General features: G+C 40.5%; 1 protein-coding gene across 4 annotated transcripts in view; it reads right to left on the reverse strand.

The window, feature by feature from the left end:
- ARHGEF7 (Rho guanine nucleotide exchange factor 7) overlaps positions 1 to 16,342 on the reverse strand; it is a 181,866-nt gene that overhangs the window by 73,403 nt on the left and 92,121 nt on the right. For 3 of the 4 annotated variants that reach the window (XR_002099935.1, XM_019529651.1, XM_019529652.1), the window contains exons 6-8: positions 13,364 to 13,452; positions 5,694 to 5,788; positions 5,203 to 5,298 (exon numbers count right to left, since the gene is read on the reverse strand). Coding sequence is in view for 3 of the 4 variants with exons in the window: in XM_019529651.1 (XP_019385196.1) it covers positions 5,203 to 5,298; positions 5,694 to 5,788; positions 13,364 to 13,452 (280 nt within the window). In the remaining variant the exon portion in view is untranslated. Of the gene's footprint in view, positions 1 to 5,202; positions 5,299 to 5,693; positions 5,789 to 8,538; positions 8,640 to 13,363; positions 13,453 to 16,342 lie in introns of those variants that run through there. The other variant, XM_019529653.1, reaches the window with a different exon arrangement.

The following is a 16,342-nucleotide window of genomic DNA, read 5'->3' on the forward strand; positions in this document are numbered from 1 at the left end:
CTTCCATCCCTAATGTCTATGAAATCTATGAATTGGATACTAATATTAATATTGCCACTTTCAGGCTTTTCAATTAACTCATCAAGATGAACCAAGAAGGGCAACTCATCACTATGGTGTTTCAAGATGCTGGAGAAATTCAGAAAATACATGTAGAACAAACTACTAGGGTATTTTCTTAACTGCTTTTTCATGCCCCTTCCTCCCCAGAAGAAGGCTTGCATCCTGGAGTGTAGAAATGGAGGTAGGGGGGGCTCAATTTGGACCATAGCCATATGGCGTAAAAGTAGGCACAGAACACTGCTGCAACCGGGGGCATCCCCTCCAAGAGCCCCACAACGGCCAAAGTTTTGTGGCAAGCAATAAAGGGCTGAATTCAGTGAGAGCTACAGGGCCAAGGAAGGGTTAACTTGGCTTTTGGCAGTTACACCCGACACAGCAGTATCTTTCCCTTGCTTTACTCCTGCCTCCATTAAGGTGCCTCTCTAACTAAGCACCCTGGGCTCACATGCCATGAACAGCAGATTCCCTGGCCACTGGTGTGCTGCATGGTAGCCACCCACATACTAAATTATATGTGGCCAATACTGGATAATAATCTCCAACTCTTAGACATTTAGTGAAACTAAGGTCACCAACTGACATTCACTTTAAAACATGATGGGATCTAATCCTTGATCCCAACAACTGCTCACATAACCATGGCAGAATGTGCAATTTGGGGATTAGATCCAAGTTGCACCTTACTTGCCAGGGCAGGGGGAGCCCAGACTCCCCCTGCACCAGCATGATGAAACCAATCAGCTGACTGTCAATTGAGGCCAGAACCAAACTGATCCCCAAACACAGTTGACAATCAGCTTGGCACACGGGGAGCTGTAAAAACTGTATGTGCCACTCAGCTGGGTGGTACGTGGGATTTATACAGCTACTAGTATGTGGCAATTCCAGCACCAGGCTGTCACAGCCCAAGGCCAAACTCCCTGTGTACTGGGAGCTGTTTAAACTCTGTATGCCACCAAGTTTTGACAGGTACCAGCTTCAGTTTAAGACTTAATACAAGTGAGCAGCAAAATATTTACTGCATTATCAAGACTTGACTTGAGTTGCACATGTGGCCAGTTGCCACTTAAGGAGTAATTAGTAGGGCTGTGTGAAATTTTGGTAGTCATTTGGTTTCAGAGGTGTTTTGGGCCATTTCAGTGCCCAAAACACCAAATCACAATTGAAACAGAAGGCTCAGAAACATCTCCAAAATTAAATGAGGCATCTGAAATGTTTCAGAAAATTCTGGATTTTCAGAGCCAGGCTTGCAGGGAAACAGCTACATGCTGCTGCCCTGCCATGCGACTCAGCTCCACATGGGTCTCCTCGCCGCTGCTGCCAATCCCACACTGCCCCGGTGATGCATGGCTGCATGGGGCAGGCAGCAGCAGTGAGGAGACCCCAGAACAGATCTCTGCTCCCTGAAAAGCCAGGTTGCACAGCAGGGACCAGCAGCTTTGCTTGCCACTCTGTGCTGCCTCCCTGCCTCGCGACCCATCATGACAGGGATCAGATATCCACGCAGGGGTCTCCTCGCCTGCACAGAGGGCAGCAGCCCTCCCCCAGACGAGCCACCCATGCTCCCCGCTGTGACCGTGCAGCCCCTGGCCCTGCAGCCCCACCCAGCTAAGTAGGGCTGTGCAAAGCTTCCCTCGCAGCCCGTTCAAAACAGATTTGGAGGAGATTCAGCAGAGCCAAACCTCCAAACAGATTCAGCCAAATCAAAACAAAACTGAAAAAATTACTGTCTTCTGAAATGGCCAAATCTGAAACCGAATCAAAACACAGCCATTTCACACAGCCCTACTGATTAGTCTTGCATCTTAAAATGTAATGTACATTAGGGACCTAAGATACAGTAACAGGTAAACTGTAGTAGTTTACAGTAAAATACAGTAAAACAGGGCTTAATCCTCAGAAGTGGACTTGATGTTAATTTGAATCTGGCACTGTGAAGAATCCTGAAGTAGAGATTATTTAGGATTGGAGCTACGCAAGTGTAAGCAGTTGGTGATGTGTCTCCTGGAACTGGGCCGTCTTCCCACCAGAATTGTAGTATTCTGTTCTTCCAAAATCGCCTGCCATGTGTTGGTGTTAATGACAGAGACACCCAACTCTCGTTTTGAGAGACAGAAGGATCAACCAAGGCTCAGGAGGGCCCCTTATCTTCACAGGGCTCCACCATCCCCATACCCTGCCCTAACCACACCAGATGTTCCAGGCTTGATGTTACTTGCCTACTGGACTGAAAGGTCTGGTTCTAGTCTTACAGACTCCTTGTTTGAGGGATCCTCCTCTAGGCTGGCTGCTTGCTCCATTCTCCCCTGCAAGAGTCCCAAGACAGCCGCTTCTTAATTTCACCCTGCCCTTACCTTCAGGGTCAGGCAGACTTACCCCTTCTTGGGGTGTAATCTTGTCTGTGTCTCTCTCTTCCTCTAGGATCCTGGAGGAGTTATCTCCATCCCTCAGGACTGTACTCACCAGCAGAGTGGTCCCTCAGTCTCTTCCCCAGTTCTTCCCAGGTAAGTCTTGAAACCGGGGCTCAGGTTCAGTTCCTCCTTACATCATCTCCGGGCATCTTCTCTAGTGTCAACATACTTTCCCTCTTCCTGAACCAACCCCAGACACTTCCTCAGTGTCCATTTAAATTCTCCCTCTTCTCAGCTGCGTTCCCTATGGCAGCGTGTAATTTGCTGCCTCCCCGATTCAGCTGTTCTCCTTTTTCTTTTTCAGCAGGGCTTTTCCCTTTTTCTCCTGCCATGCCACTCTCCCTGTTCCAGCCTCGAACTCTGGCTGCTGGGCTTGCCTTTGAAATGCCATGGCCCCAGATAATTTCCTTAATCAGTTGGGACATGGCATCTACCCCACCTTGGCTCGGCTTCTTTGTCGTCTCCCAGTAAGTCTCTTCTCCTGACCCTCTTCGCATTCTTGTGGCAGAGTGTTTCAACCACCCTGTCACAGTAAGAAACAGCACTTCCTCTCCATAAAATTCTGAAATTTCAAAAGTTTGTCCATTCCACACTTGGACAAGCTCAAAACATCTCAATTTCTTTACAAAAGAAATTACAGAACAAGACATTAATACATTATACACTTCAAAATAACCAATGCCCCAGCGACTGGGATATGGAAGACTTGTAAAGTCTTTGCTTTAGAAGCTTGTCACTGCATCTCGTACAACCTTGAGTGACCTGACCACTACAAGCCTGCTAGCTGTTCAGAGGGACGGATCTTTCAGTTTATCTTGTTAAGGCTGCTCCACTTCATATGTATAAATGTCAATTTGGTCACAGAAAGTGTCAAAGGGACCTGGGATGTGGGGTACCCAAGTTCAAGTTCACATAAATATATTTACGTTGGAACAGAAGTGAAACAACTCTAACAGGAAAGACAGTAAAATCACCACAAAATAAACCAATAACTGAATATTTAGGGCACTCCCATCAGATATGGGAGAACAGCAAAGCAGGAACTTGAACCTTTGTTCAAGCATCAAAAGTCAGGGTTCTAAATGGCCAGACTATGGATTACTCTAGAGTGGCTGTCATGCTCTGATTTTAAATAGAAATCCCATCCTCAGCAACCTGAGAAATCCATCCTATTAAAGTTTGGTTTGGCATACTTTGTGGAAAAAAGCTTCTGTTTAGATAAACTCATATTTTTCAATGGAAAAAGGTTTTGTCAAAAAAAATCTCAATACTTTTTAGCTAGATTTACTCCAAATACCCCACTTTTGCAGTCGTCATCAGGGATCTGGGTTTTGTGTTTCCAACAGAAAAAAAATGGAGAAAACCCCAGATTTCCCCTTTTTAATCAGAGAAACCTGTGGATGCCCCGCTTTTGCAAAGAGCTCTGCAAGCTGGTTGAACTCCGACCTGCAAGAGCTAATTGCAAACAGGGCAGGCGACCCCCTAGCCCTGCCCAGAGGGGGAGAGGTATAGGGAGGGGGGGAAGGGCGAGGCCTAGGACTCTCAGTCAGCTACAGCTCGGGGCCCAGCTCAGCCTCACTCCTAGAGTCTGTGAGGTAAGCGGGGCTTGCAAGGGCTGGGGGGCAGCCAGGAGCTGCTTTCGCCCTTGTCTGAGCAGGCAGCAGCAGTGGGGGAGTTGGATCCATACTGCTTTTGCTGCAGCTGCCTGCTGTTGGGGGCAGGGAACTGCAGACTTGGGTCCCTGGTCCCACAGCCTTGGCAGCTGGGGACCCCTCCCAGCAAGGCTTGGGGGCAAAAGCTGTGGACTGGGGGCAAGAAGCACAAGCAGGGCGGGGGGGGAGCTGTTGTGGGGGCAGTGAGGGGCATCAGCAAGCCAGCAGCTAGCAGGGAGCTTATCGGAACACAAAGCTCATCAGACCATCAAGAAAACAAAGCCTCTCTCTCATCAGTTCAAGCTCTTCTTAAACAACTTTTTACAAAGCATTTAAGGAAGAACAGAGGGACATTACCAGCTGGCCTGCTGATTAGCTCCAAAAAGCCCCAAGTTGACACTGTCCTGTATGCCTGTGTTCCAGTGAAATTGGAGGCACATACACGCACGTAAACAGCTCTCAGCATTAGCTAGCATGGGAGTAGCATGACCGTGATCGGATGCCAGCTGGGGTTTGTGCTGTGGGAGAGTCTCCCACCTCCTTCTGCAGTCTCCACCTCCTTCTCAGCCAGCCAAAGCTCCAGAAAAAGGGAGGAGAGGGGCAGGGCCAGCTCTGCTCTCTGAAGCTCCCAGCCCAGGCCAGCCTAGAGCTGAAAAGCAAGCTGGGATGCTGAGGGACTGAGAGTTAATTTAAAACAGGAAGGAGTCTGGGACAGAAGTCCATAAACCAGTTTGACCCAAATCAGTTAAGTCCGATACTACATTCAATCACATTTATCTCAAACCAGTTTTGGCCGTTTTGAAACTGGTTTGTGTGCGTTGAACTTACGTTCTGTTACATATTTAAACCAGTTTCTGGTCACTTAAACCAGTTTATGTGCAACTTCTGTCCTAGTGCAAGAATACTATTATCAGTTTAGCCATGCATCATGGAATTGATTGCCACTGAACCAGCTCCACTCCCTTTCCAAACACCAAATGCTTCAGTGCTGTAAAACCATCAATTACAAATGACAATATGCAAATAAAAATAAATTTGCCAGTTTCAGTTCTGAAGAAATCATTCATAATACTTACTTGGTGCACTCTTCTAAAGACTGTACAAGCATTTGCTGGAAAGAACTGATTTCCTCCAGGTTTCCCATTAAATACAAAGTATTTATAGAATTTAACCTGGAGCCAAGAGGGAAGGGGAGAAGGGAAAGAGAAAGAAAGAAGCTTAATAAGCAATTGAGGTATTTTGTGTGTTGTCTTTTCCCCCACAACTGACTTTTTAATTCTGCTTTAGAAAAAAATTATGAATTTAACAACACTAATACATACATATTATTTGTGCTCTTAGTATATAGCACATAGGTACATCAGTCAGAGATCAGGACTCGTGTCTACTAAAAACCATATAAACAAAACAAGAACAGAACCTGACTTCAGCTAGTTTTCTGTTGTATATTTCAGGCTACACTAGCATTTCAATACTAAGCAGATACTTGTACAGCCAGTAAAATGGACATTTCTACTATACTTAACCCCCCCCAGATTTTTAAATTTTAAAACAAAGACTCACATACTTTTCACTGGCTTGTAATGGTCGCAGGTAGTTTGAAAGCATTGTCTGTAGTTCCTTAGCATATTCGTTTTCTGTTTCTAAAATATTTTGTAGTACCTACAATAGATGACAGTTATTGATTGCTATTTTGTGAGATGAACAACAGAATATTCAACTTTGAGAATAAATAAATCGGTACAATTAATATTTTGCCAAAATTGGCATTTCAGCTAATGCTGTGAAAAAGCAGACGACTTCAAAGAGTTAATAAGTACATTAAAAATTCAGGTATCAAGAATAAGCTTTTTAAACACTACACAGATCAACAATTAAATTTATGCTAGCTACCACTTAGAAAAAAAGATGTTTCCTGTAGATGCCAGTGTTGCGTTCTAGGGAGGTTTCATTATAAATTTGCAGAAATGTTTCCTAAAGAATTTAAATATTGATTCTGAGCATTTTCAGAATTAGGAGGTATTATTGCTTCTACACACTTCAGGAAGGATTGGGAGATTATGAGTTAAGTAAGGACAGAAGCAACTCCTCAACTCAAATGATTAAAGACATCTGAAATCACCTAGTCTTAACTAATAGATAGTTATTGTGTCTGTTCAAAAGTACAAATCTATCTCTGCTAAATTTGGATCTAAAGATATTAGCATTTTTAAAAAAGACCAGCATTTCTCAAGTTTTTAGACTCGGGGCACCCCTCCATAAAGTTTCTAAATTTAGCAGCACTCCATTTCACTCATTTGTTCACTCTAGAAAATAATAGTAAAGCTTCCGTTTCAAAGAATTCAAAAACCACAAAATGTCAGAATGTTTTTGACACCACGGATTTTTATATCATATTCCTGGGTTTAACTTGTAAACCATGTAGATGTTTGTACATCAAACTGTTACTTGGCACCCTGGTTGAAAACCACTGAAACTGACCAACTGTCCCAAGCCTTCAGCAGCCCGTGGGCAACATACCAGGCAAATTACATGCTACAGACAACATCACACTTTGCCTTCCCTGTCGACCTTATTTTTAACTTTTAAATTTCCAGCTGTTACAAACAACCTCAGAGGCCTTGCACACAAATCAAGGGTTGGAAACCACTAGAACTGACAAATGCCAGCATTACTTAGCAACATAATTATGTTTAAATAATTCAATTTAAAAGATAGGCTCTGACCAAATGAAAGAGCAATAGCAGCAAACTACTAAAAAAAACCCCCCACAAATATACAATAGTTTCTGGACCAAAGATAAAAGCTTACAGAATATGGCACGTTATTTTTTACATCCTGCATTAATAAATCACAATAGTTTAGAATACCCTGAAATGTACAACAGACCATTTTGATTATATTAAACTACCTCCTCTCAAGAGACTTCAAAATAGTCTCAACCGTATCCAGCTCACTTCTACTGTGCATATATTGGAAGTCTCTGTGAAGCAGCCAGTTTCTGTGGCTCCTAAAGATAACGTTCATTGGTTTCATTTTCTCTAAAAGGCTAGACTTTACTGTATAAAACAAGGACATGATCTTATACTTATTGATTTAGCAATAACTGCTTGCACTGAATATACTTCTCTGAAGTTGTCCTAAAGAGTTGTTCTTTTAAAAAGCTGGGGGGGGGCGGGGAATTATCTTAAGGAACTGCAAAATTGATTTGTTACTGCTTTCTTCAACCCAGTATGGCATGGATGTGCTCTGAGTAGTTGTGTGAATTTTAATACATGTAAAGCACCATACTATCTTCTCTCTCTCATATTTGAGATGTCTGCATTAGTACTAGTTTCAACATTTATAATAGAGTGTACTGGCTGCATTATTCACTGCAGTCTGTACTGTTTTAGGAGATAAAAAAGCCATTCAGGCTTAAATGCAAACCTGATGAAGTAACTTTAAATAGTTCAGTATGTCAATGAAGAATTCACTGTTTCTTTCACTGGTGTCACAGAATTCTGTTTTATTCCCTGAATGGCTCTATTCATTTGAAGAAACAGAGAGACCACTTTCGAGCTCATTCTTTTGTTGGGAATATGAATCCTGACCCAAAGATTAAAATGTATCCATTCTACAAAACACTCAGACAGAATGTTACAGAGAAAGCCTTGGCTCTTAATTGGGCAAACTAAAGTATACAGCACAACTTTAGTGAACATAAATAGAAAGTTCTAATGTGTTCAAAAAGGCAAAACAGATGAAACACTAACAGATCACTAAACATTTTCTCTTTCATGATGTAGTAAGTGTTAGCGTGGAAAAAACATACCCTGTACAGATACTCATGATTTGAAAGGGGGAAAGAGGGAGGGAGGAGGCGGCAGAGAAGATAGCATTACAAAGATAGCGAATACTTGAGGGAAAAAAATATTAAGCAATATCCAATTGTACCCTTGGAAATTGATACAAATATAATAGTAAATGAAGAAGTTGTGCTGCACATCCTATTCAACGAAATGAGCTGCCAGATTCACTTGACCCACTTTAAAATTACTTTAAATGGTTACCAAAGATAAACAATTCAGTTAAATGTGTACATATTTTCGAAGCAATTCAAAATAGGTCACATGTCTCCTTTAGTTGACTTTCCTGTTAAATGCCGATTACCATCATCACATACAACATTTTCTGTTTTCTAAAAAGCACTTTAAGGTTCTTTACATAAATATAAAAACTGTCATTTTTCTGGGCATCTCTACCCCCAGCCATTTTCACTTACCTACCTCACCAAAGATGCTGCAAGGATTAAAGGTACAGTGGTTTGAAGATTTGAAAGTCTGTGCAATGCCCAGTAACGTCTTTACAGTGCACCTCAAGACCAAAGCATTTTAATTCCCAATCTCACCATCATACCCGCGTGCACTAATAAATCACCTTTCTTCCCTCTCCTGCTTTCTGCACATTCTGGCTGCTGCAAGACCCCATGAGACCTCAAAGACCTTGCTCCCAAAACTCCATCACAACATTTGCAAAGACAGAGTACCAAGGAGTGGGTTGTTTTCATTGAAATGACAGCTTGCACAATCCATAACACTAGAGAATGGCACAAAGCTGAGCTCATCCAGTGCAAGCCTTCTCTTGATCACAAGGCATGGAAAAAAAAACAAACAAAAAAAAAACAAAACTAAACATGCCTAACAGTTCTATCACACAAAACCCAAGTGACCTTTCTAAGGCATATAATCTCCCAAAAAAGGGATCAAAATGACCTACACACTGACCATCTTCCAAATCACACAAAAATAAAGATTTTATTAGTACATTCAGAACATGTGGCACATTCCAATTTTTTTATATAGTTCCCACCACACTACTCAATTGTAATCACCAGCTTATTATCTTAATTAAGAATCACTCTGTAATTTGCTTGCATCACTGGAACTCAAAAATCCACATTCTTAAAATCTGGGATCCTACAAAGGCATGCAAAATGCTGCACATGCACAACCTGCACAGCTGCAATTGCATAAAAAGTGCCTGGACAATAACACGGCACATGCAAAGGCTCACTGTGGCAGTTCTGAAAATATGGCTTAACAGAGGACTCAAGCATATAACAGCAAGGAGAGGGATGGTGAAGAGAGGGAAAATCAAAAATATCCATGCTATATGAAAACAAACTATTTATTTACCTTCTCTTTAAAATATCAGCTAGAAATCCTTCTTTATATAACTTTAAGCTATCATCAAATAGTAAATAATGGTCTTACAGGCTTACCTAATGAAGATCAATCCTGACACATTAAGCTTTATTATTCAATAACAGACATTTAGGTACAAGTGAAAGAAAAAAGAATTGGGGGGAAAAAACCTCTGCTGCTTATGTGAGAACATGGCTCACTTTGTAACAACAGGATACTGAATTTGGTGAAAAGGAAAAATATTTAATGGTTAACTCTGTGCCCAAATCCTAATGAGTAGTAGTACTTTAATATCTGTCTCATGTAGTCAGGATATACCCTAAGCCTTCTATATAGTTCTACTTCCCTAGCCAAGCAGAGTATGAGAATAAACACCTATCCTATATGCTCAGTGTCCCATAGACATGCACTGGAGTCTAACTGGAGATCAAGAAATTTGAAGTCTGCTCATTAACTGCAGAAAGTGTTTTATACCTTCATAAAAAAAATAAAGAAAAAATAAAAATCAAGCAAGCATTTGCAAGTGGGAGAGTGGGAGATACTCCATGGGCCATCAGAACAGGAAGTTTTCCACCATATTATCTAACTGGAAGGAGTGGGAACATCAGAGTTTTACATACCATGCTACTAACTAACCTTTGATTACTCCCTCCTTCCACATACCCATGAGACTGTCTAGTATCCAATCTCTTTTGAAAAAAAAATAGCAATGAAATTACTGCAAAGCTTAGAAGTTCCTTCCATTTGCCAGTATATTACAAGGCCAGAAAAATGATATCCCACACACATCACTGAATCCAAGCCTGCCAATTTCAGAACAGGCCTAGCCAATACTAGTTTAAAGAAATGGCCTCGAATGCAAATGATTCCGTAATATCTATTTTTAATTCAGGCTGCAGCCTTTGGGCCACAGGTGCCAAATGCTCCTTTGTTAGAGGCTGTTCCATTTTTAGCTTCAGCACTGACTCAAATCCATTACCAACACAGAGCAATGATGAAATGTCTGACGTAGGAGAAATTCTGTACCTGTGAAAGTGTGACCAACTAAAAAAGGCAAAGAAGTTATGTTAGGATAGAAAAAAAAGATACAAAAATATACATACAACCTGGACAATTTAGTTCCAACCAGAGGTTGCCAACTGGCAATAAGCCGCAGAAGACTAAAAGGTATGATTTTTAAAAGCAGGTTTACTTCAGCACAGAAATGTTGAGATTTAAATCTGTAAAAAATCTGAACTTTGGAATCAGTATTTTTTTCAGCAAAATGTCCTTGTGAAACAAAATTATATTTTTGTAAAACCAACAAAAATTGATCAGTTTCATCAATGGAAAAACTAGACCCAACAAAACAAAATAAATTAAACTGGAGAAAAAAGGAAAAAAGAAAAAACTGACCAAGATAATTCTTTACTAACACCACAAATACAAAACAAGCTAAAAGGATCACATGCATTACACTGTTAAAAAGTTGGGGTTTTGTTTTGATTTTTTGTTTGTTTGGGGGGTTTTGGCGGGGGGGGGGAGGGTTAAACCGAAAACACTGAGAAAGTTGTTTTAAGAGTTCAGAATTTTAAAGTTTTTGACCCAATGGAAGTTTTTATTCATTAATTTTATTCTGAACGTATGTATAAAATAGGCACAGCTACAGAGTCAAGCTTTACATTTTTAATTTGGTACATAGTTGCACACTTTAAGCTCAGTTTCAGGACATAATGCTGCAAAATTCTGTTTTTATTTTTTGCAATGGACCTTACTGTAGTGCAGGAGTGACCAACCTGTAGCACAGGTGCCAAAAGTGGCATAGGCAGACTGTGCATAGCACACAGCAGACTGAGAAATGGACAAGCAGCAAAGCAGCAGATGAGATGGAGCAAAAAGCAAAGCAGCAGATCAGGCAAGGAGAAAGGGATTGGACTGGCATTCAGGAAGGGTCCTGGGGTAATTTGTGGCAAAAGACTGGCCTACAGTGCTGTAGTTTAACTTACTGGTTTTACTATCTGCTCTACGCCTCTGGCAGATATTACACTTAAAATACAATTAGTCTGTTAATCATTTCATAAATATTAACCCAGCCACACATTCAGGGAATTAATAATGCCACAAAGGGGGGAGGGGGGGGGGAGAAAAAATCAGCCATAAAAAATATTACACATTTTTGTAGCCTTTTTAGCATTAAAGAAAAACAAGGGGGAGGGGGGGGTAATTTGGAGAATTGTCATGTAGTAAGGCCCAGCAGGAACTGGCCCTGGTGCAGTTCCGATATGGCTGACTATCAGCTGATTGTCCATCGGCTTCAGAGACTGCATGGGGGCCAGTTTGAGCCCCTGTACAGTGTCAGAACCAGGTAGTTAACTGCTGACTGTTGGGTACCCAAGCTTTCTACCCATCATGCAGAGGGAGCTCAGAATCATGAAACAGGCTCCCCTAACAATGGTAAATAGGGCACAATTGGGATGTGATTCCCAATCCGTAAATCATGCATCCTGTCATGCACGTGTGGCGTGACAGAAGGCGTGATTGTTGGGATTGGGGATTAAATCCCATTGTGCCTTTTAATTAATGTCTGTCAGCAGTTCTACTTGCTAATGGCAATTCTTCAAAGCAGATTCCTCTTAAACGCTAAAGGCTGCTTTTTACTACATGGCATTTTACAAGCATCAGCTATCCAGAGGTAGAAGTCACTTCAGTTTTAACACTAGATAATTTTACTGGGGTCTAACCCCTCCTACTCTCAGTGTCTACTTCTATGTAACTGATACATATTAAATTTCTTGAGATAAGTGTGAAGCTTTTTTTTTTTTCTTTTAAGCAAGTTGACTATATATGTTCACAATTTTTGTATAGGCTGCTACATGTGGGGGGTTTTTTATGTAATTTTATTTTATTTGACTACAAAAAGTCAAACTAAAAATTCCAAAAAGGAGGGTGGGGAAGAACCACATAAAAATAAGGAAAAGACAAACACAACAGATTATGGTAAAAAGCAAATAGAAATAAAAAAAACATGAAAGAGGGATATTTTAAAAGATAATTACGAGAGTAAACAGAAAGACAATTGATGTATTATAGTTGGATACAGTCTAAAAGTGTTGTCCTATAATCCCTGCAATTTGAAGAAATTGTACATTTTTCCATTCTCACAAGGCAGTGCTGGAATCAATATGCAATTCATCAAATATCTTTCACAGTAAGGTTACAGATTGACACCAGCTCTGTAGGGGAAAGGGTTACTTGTTGTAGGTCACTGAGCTACGTACAATTATTGTTTTAAAAATATTACAACACAGAACCATATCTTTTTAGAAGAGCCTCACTGAAAAATTTCAAAAAGTGAAACCTCATAAAAAACAAAAGATTTGTTGTAGCTGATACCATTGCAGGGCAGCAGTTAGAAGTGGCACACTAATGTTTACAATCAAACAAGGTATCAGAACTTCAGCAGGAACCCATATCTTACAAATAAAAGGGATTAAAGTCAACTAGCCATTTTAAAATTTAAAAAAATTAGTAAGATTTCAAAAAATCCTGAAGTATTAGGGGTACAATACTAAATAAATGCACAGAATATATGAAAAAGCCAACACTGAATGCACTTTTCTCTGAAGGCTCAAACAAACCACTCTACATATTTATGAGAGGTGCCAGCATCTTTACCCAGTTATGTAGGCTGAAAGAGATGAGAACTGTTTTTTTTTTCCCTCCATACAGATGTTTAAATCTCTTTGATTGAGAACAAAACAGTCCTAAACTCATTTCCAAATACAGCAGAACCTTGCTAATTTGCAGAGACACAGAGAGCTACTGCAAATTGCTGATTTCTGCAAGGTAGCAAATCAACAAAGTAAGCATGATGCACTACAGATGCATACTTTGTTCATATATTCTGATAATGTTCAGCGTATTAATAAAATGTATTATATTACATTTTCCAAGAATAAGACCTCACCACAGCTCTTGGCTAGGAAATAGTAATAATCTGCCAAATTTGTACAGATGGAATATGTGGATTAATGAAGTTGCAGAACTCAAAATAAGGAAAGGGATCACTCACCACATTGTAATAGCTTTTGCTAATTGCAGACGTATCAAAACCTTTGGGAGGACTCTTTAGTGTTCCCGATTTGGGGGAGACTGGTTTTTCTGAAACATAAAAATGTTTTGTCAATGGGATGCAATTACATAATTCAACACTAGAGGTCAAACCAAACCACTCTGATATTTATGAGATACAGTGGACTATGCTCCCCTGAGACATGTCCAGAGCTGTGCAAATCAAAATGTATTTATAGTCAAAATGGTTTGTTCATTCACAACAGATAAAATTCTAGCTCTGTGAAACTCCCATTAACCTAAAGTGATCAAGAGTTAAACCAAGACTAACTTGTCCAAAATTTCTTTAAAAAATAAAGACTACATCATAGGCAGCCTGTAATTAAAATAAAAGTGCTTGCAGTATTCTTGAAGGTGACAGATACTAAAACAAAAGTAATTAATTATTTTCTAATGAAGAATTATATTCTCAGTTCTCACTCAATTTAAATGGATAAAGGTTAGCATCATCAAAAATCTGACTCAACTGTGCTTGAAAAAACAAACAAACAAATTGTACATGTTAATTCAGGGGGGAAAATAAACAATGATATAACTGCTCTTCTGGAAAGTTAAAAAAAAAAAAATCTTCAGTATTGTATACATCAAAAGCTGTCTGTAAAGCTCAGAACAAGTTAAATTCTCCAAACAGATGCATATGCTCCACCTGGTTTTACAAAAATACTCATCCCTGGAAAAGGTAGTTCTGTAACATACCTATTTTGTTAAATTGGGTCAGCTCGCATTCTGGAAATACAAACATATCTACAACTTAAGATAACCATCCCAAGAACTTGCAACACAACAGTGAATCATTTTGAATATACCTATGCTGTTAAATGGTGGTGCTAAGGAACACTGCAGTGTGTTATGCCTATTCCACATTCTGAAAAAGATGCAATCCATCTGCCAAGTGCCCAAGGCAGCTGTTAATTTAATGGCACAACAAGCTCTGACCCTGGAACCCAACAATCATGCCTTCTACCATGCCACATACATGGCAGGATACATGATTTTGGGGATCAGATCCCAAATGAGCTTCTTCAACTTGCCAGCATAGGATTGTGACCCAGGTCTTCGCTGCACCAGCAAGTTGACAGCTACATACTGTAGCCCTGCATGGGGCTGCTGGGTGCACAAGTCTATAGGTGCCATTCAGTGGGGGCCAACAGGCTCCACCTCCCCAGACTGGCAAATTCAAAGCCACACATCACTGGCCTACCCACTGAGAACCCCATATGAAGGGCCTGCAAAAGCAAGATGGAGGAATCGTGCTGGCTGGCAACCCCACACACACCTGGGATCACGTAGGCCATCAGTGCCACGTACACACAAACTTCATGATCCCTGGGAAGCCCCAGCTCAGGACTCATCTGCATGCTGACAGTCAGCTGATTACCCCAGGATCTCCAACCAGGCAGGGACAGCCCACATCGCAAACGCTGGCAATCAGCTACTGTCAGCAAAGGAAGTGGCACACCACATGTTCAATTTAAGATGCCATACAAACCAGCCACAAAGCTGCTCTACATTATATGCAGAACATCTTTGTGGCTGGTCTGACATTTTATGGTGCCATAAATTGGCTAAAGGTGTGACATTTTGCCGTGTATGGCACAATTAACACATGAATTGTGTCATAAGTATAAGGTCTGGTCAGGGACCTTAGTGTAGTTCTGTGCATGAGACAAATTAACAAACTTCTGAAACAATGAGTGTATGGCTGTGCACCTGCTGCCACACTAAAACAGCAATAATTTGGGCATGTAGTGAATCACACAGGTAGGCTTACAGTGTTCCCTACTGCCATTCTTTGGAAGTACAGACCTACCTTTGATAAACAAGTCTCAATGCTACCTATACACACACATAGAACACCCATGCCCAACACCCCTTTTCAATCATTCCTCTAATTTAAAACACCACAAGACTGAAATAATTCCAAGTACTCTTAAGAGTGCAGCTTTTTATAAGAAGATGAGAGATGTGCAGTGTACCATTTCCTTCTGACCTCTTACACAGCTTAACACAACTGAATGAGAACATGCTTTTGGCAACTGTCCATTATTCTATAAAAAGCCTTTATTCATCTGAACATTACTCTCTCTTTTATATTGAAAAACTTCAGTACGCAGACTCCAAACAAGTACTGTGATTATTCATATCACATAGCGCAATGACAGATTGTCAGACATGAACTGCAGCCATATCAAAATGCTTCTATTGAAAATTCTGGTGCTTCTCTATTTAAAAGCAAACTCATCTGCTTAGTCAAAATGAATGTGTAATTAAAGTTTCCAGTCTACCTGTTGACTCTGGCTATTTTCATTTTTTAAGCATTTGAAATAAGCTCCTGAGGTGTCCTGCAACCATTCTGCACCATGCTATACATGAAGTCATGCTTAGCAAGTTCAACAGTGACCCCCTTCAGAAGAGGGTCCCACCTATGATGGAGGGGCTCTCAAGTTAATCCCCACCACACTATCAGTCTAGAGGAAATGTCTAAGGAGTGTGGGGAGGGAGTAGAAAGGAGAAAGAGAGAAGCCATACTGCACCAAATGTCAAGTTTTAGTTTTGATCCTGTGGGGCTTGACAATAGCTAATTAAAGCTGCCTAAAGATAAACAACCTCAGTATTAAGAGAACACAGAGGTGAGAGTCACAATACTTCACAGGGACTTTGTATCATTTGGACTGACACCAGTTTTGATCAATTTTAAAATGACAACTTTGTCTTGGAGTTAATGGTTATCTGTGGTAAGGCACATTTAACTTAATCTCCCTGCATCATAATTTTCCCTAGCTTAAATTTTCTAATAAAATTCAGCAAGCAGCAGATCCTCAAAATAAGCCACTATAGACAAATGCAGTTGTACAAAAACTAAAGGCAGGATCTTATAATGGAAAATCTTTATATAGATGAAGAACTTTAGGTATTGGAG

This window comes from Crocodylus porosus, unplaced genomic scaffold (assembly GCF_001723895.1).
Source record: "Crocodylus porosus isolate Cpor-Errol unplaced genomic scaffold, CroPor_comp1, whole genome shotgun sequence".
NCBI lineage: Eukaryota > Metazoa > Chordata > Crocodylia > Crocodylidae > Crocodylus > Crocodylus porosus.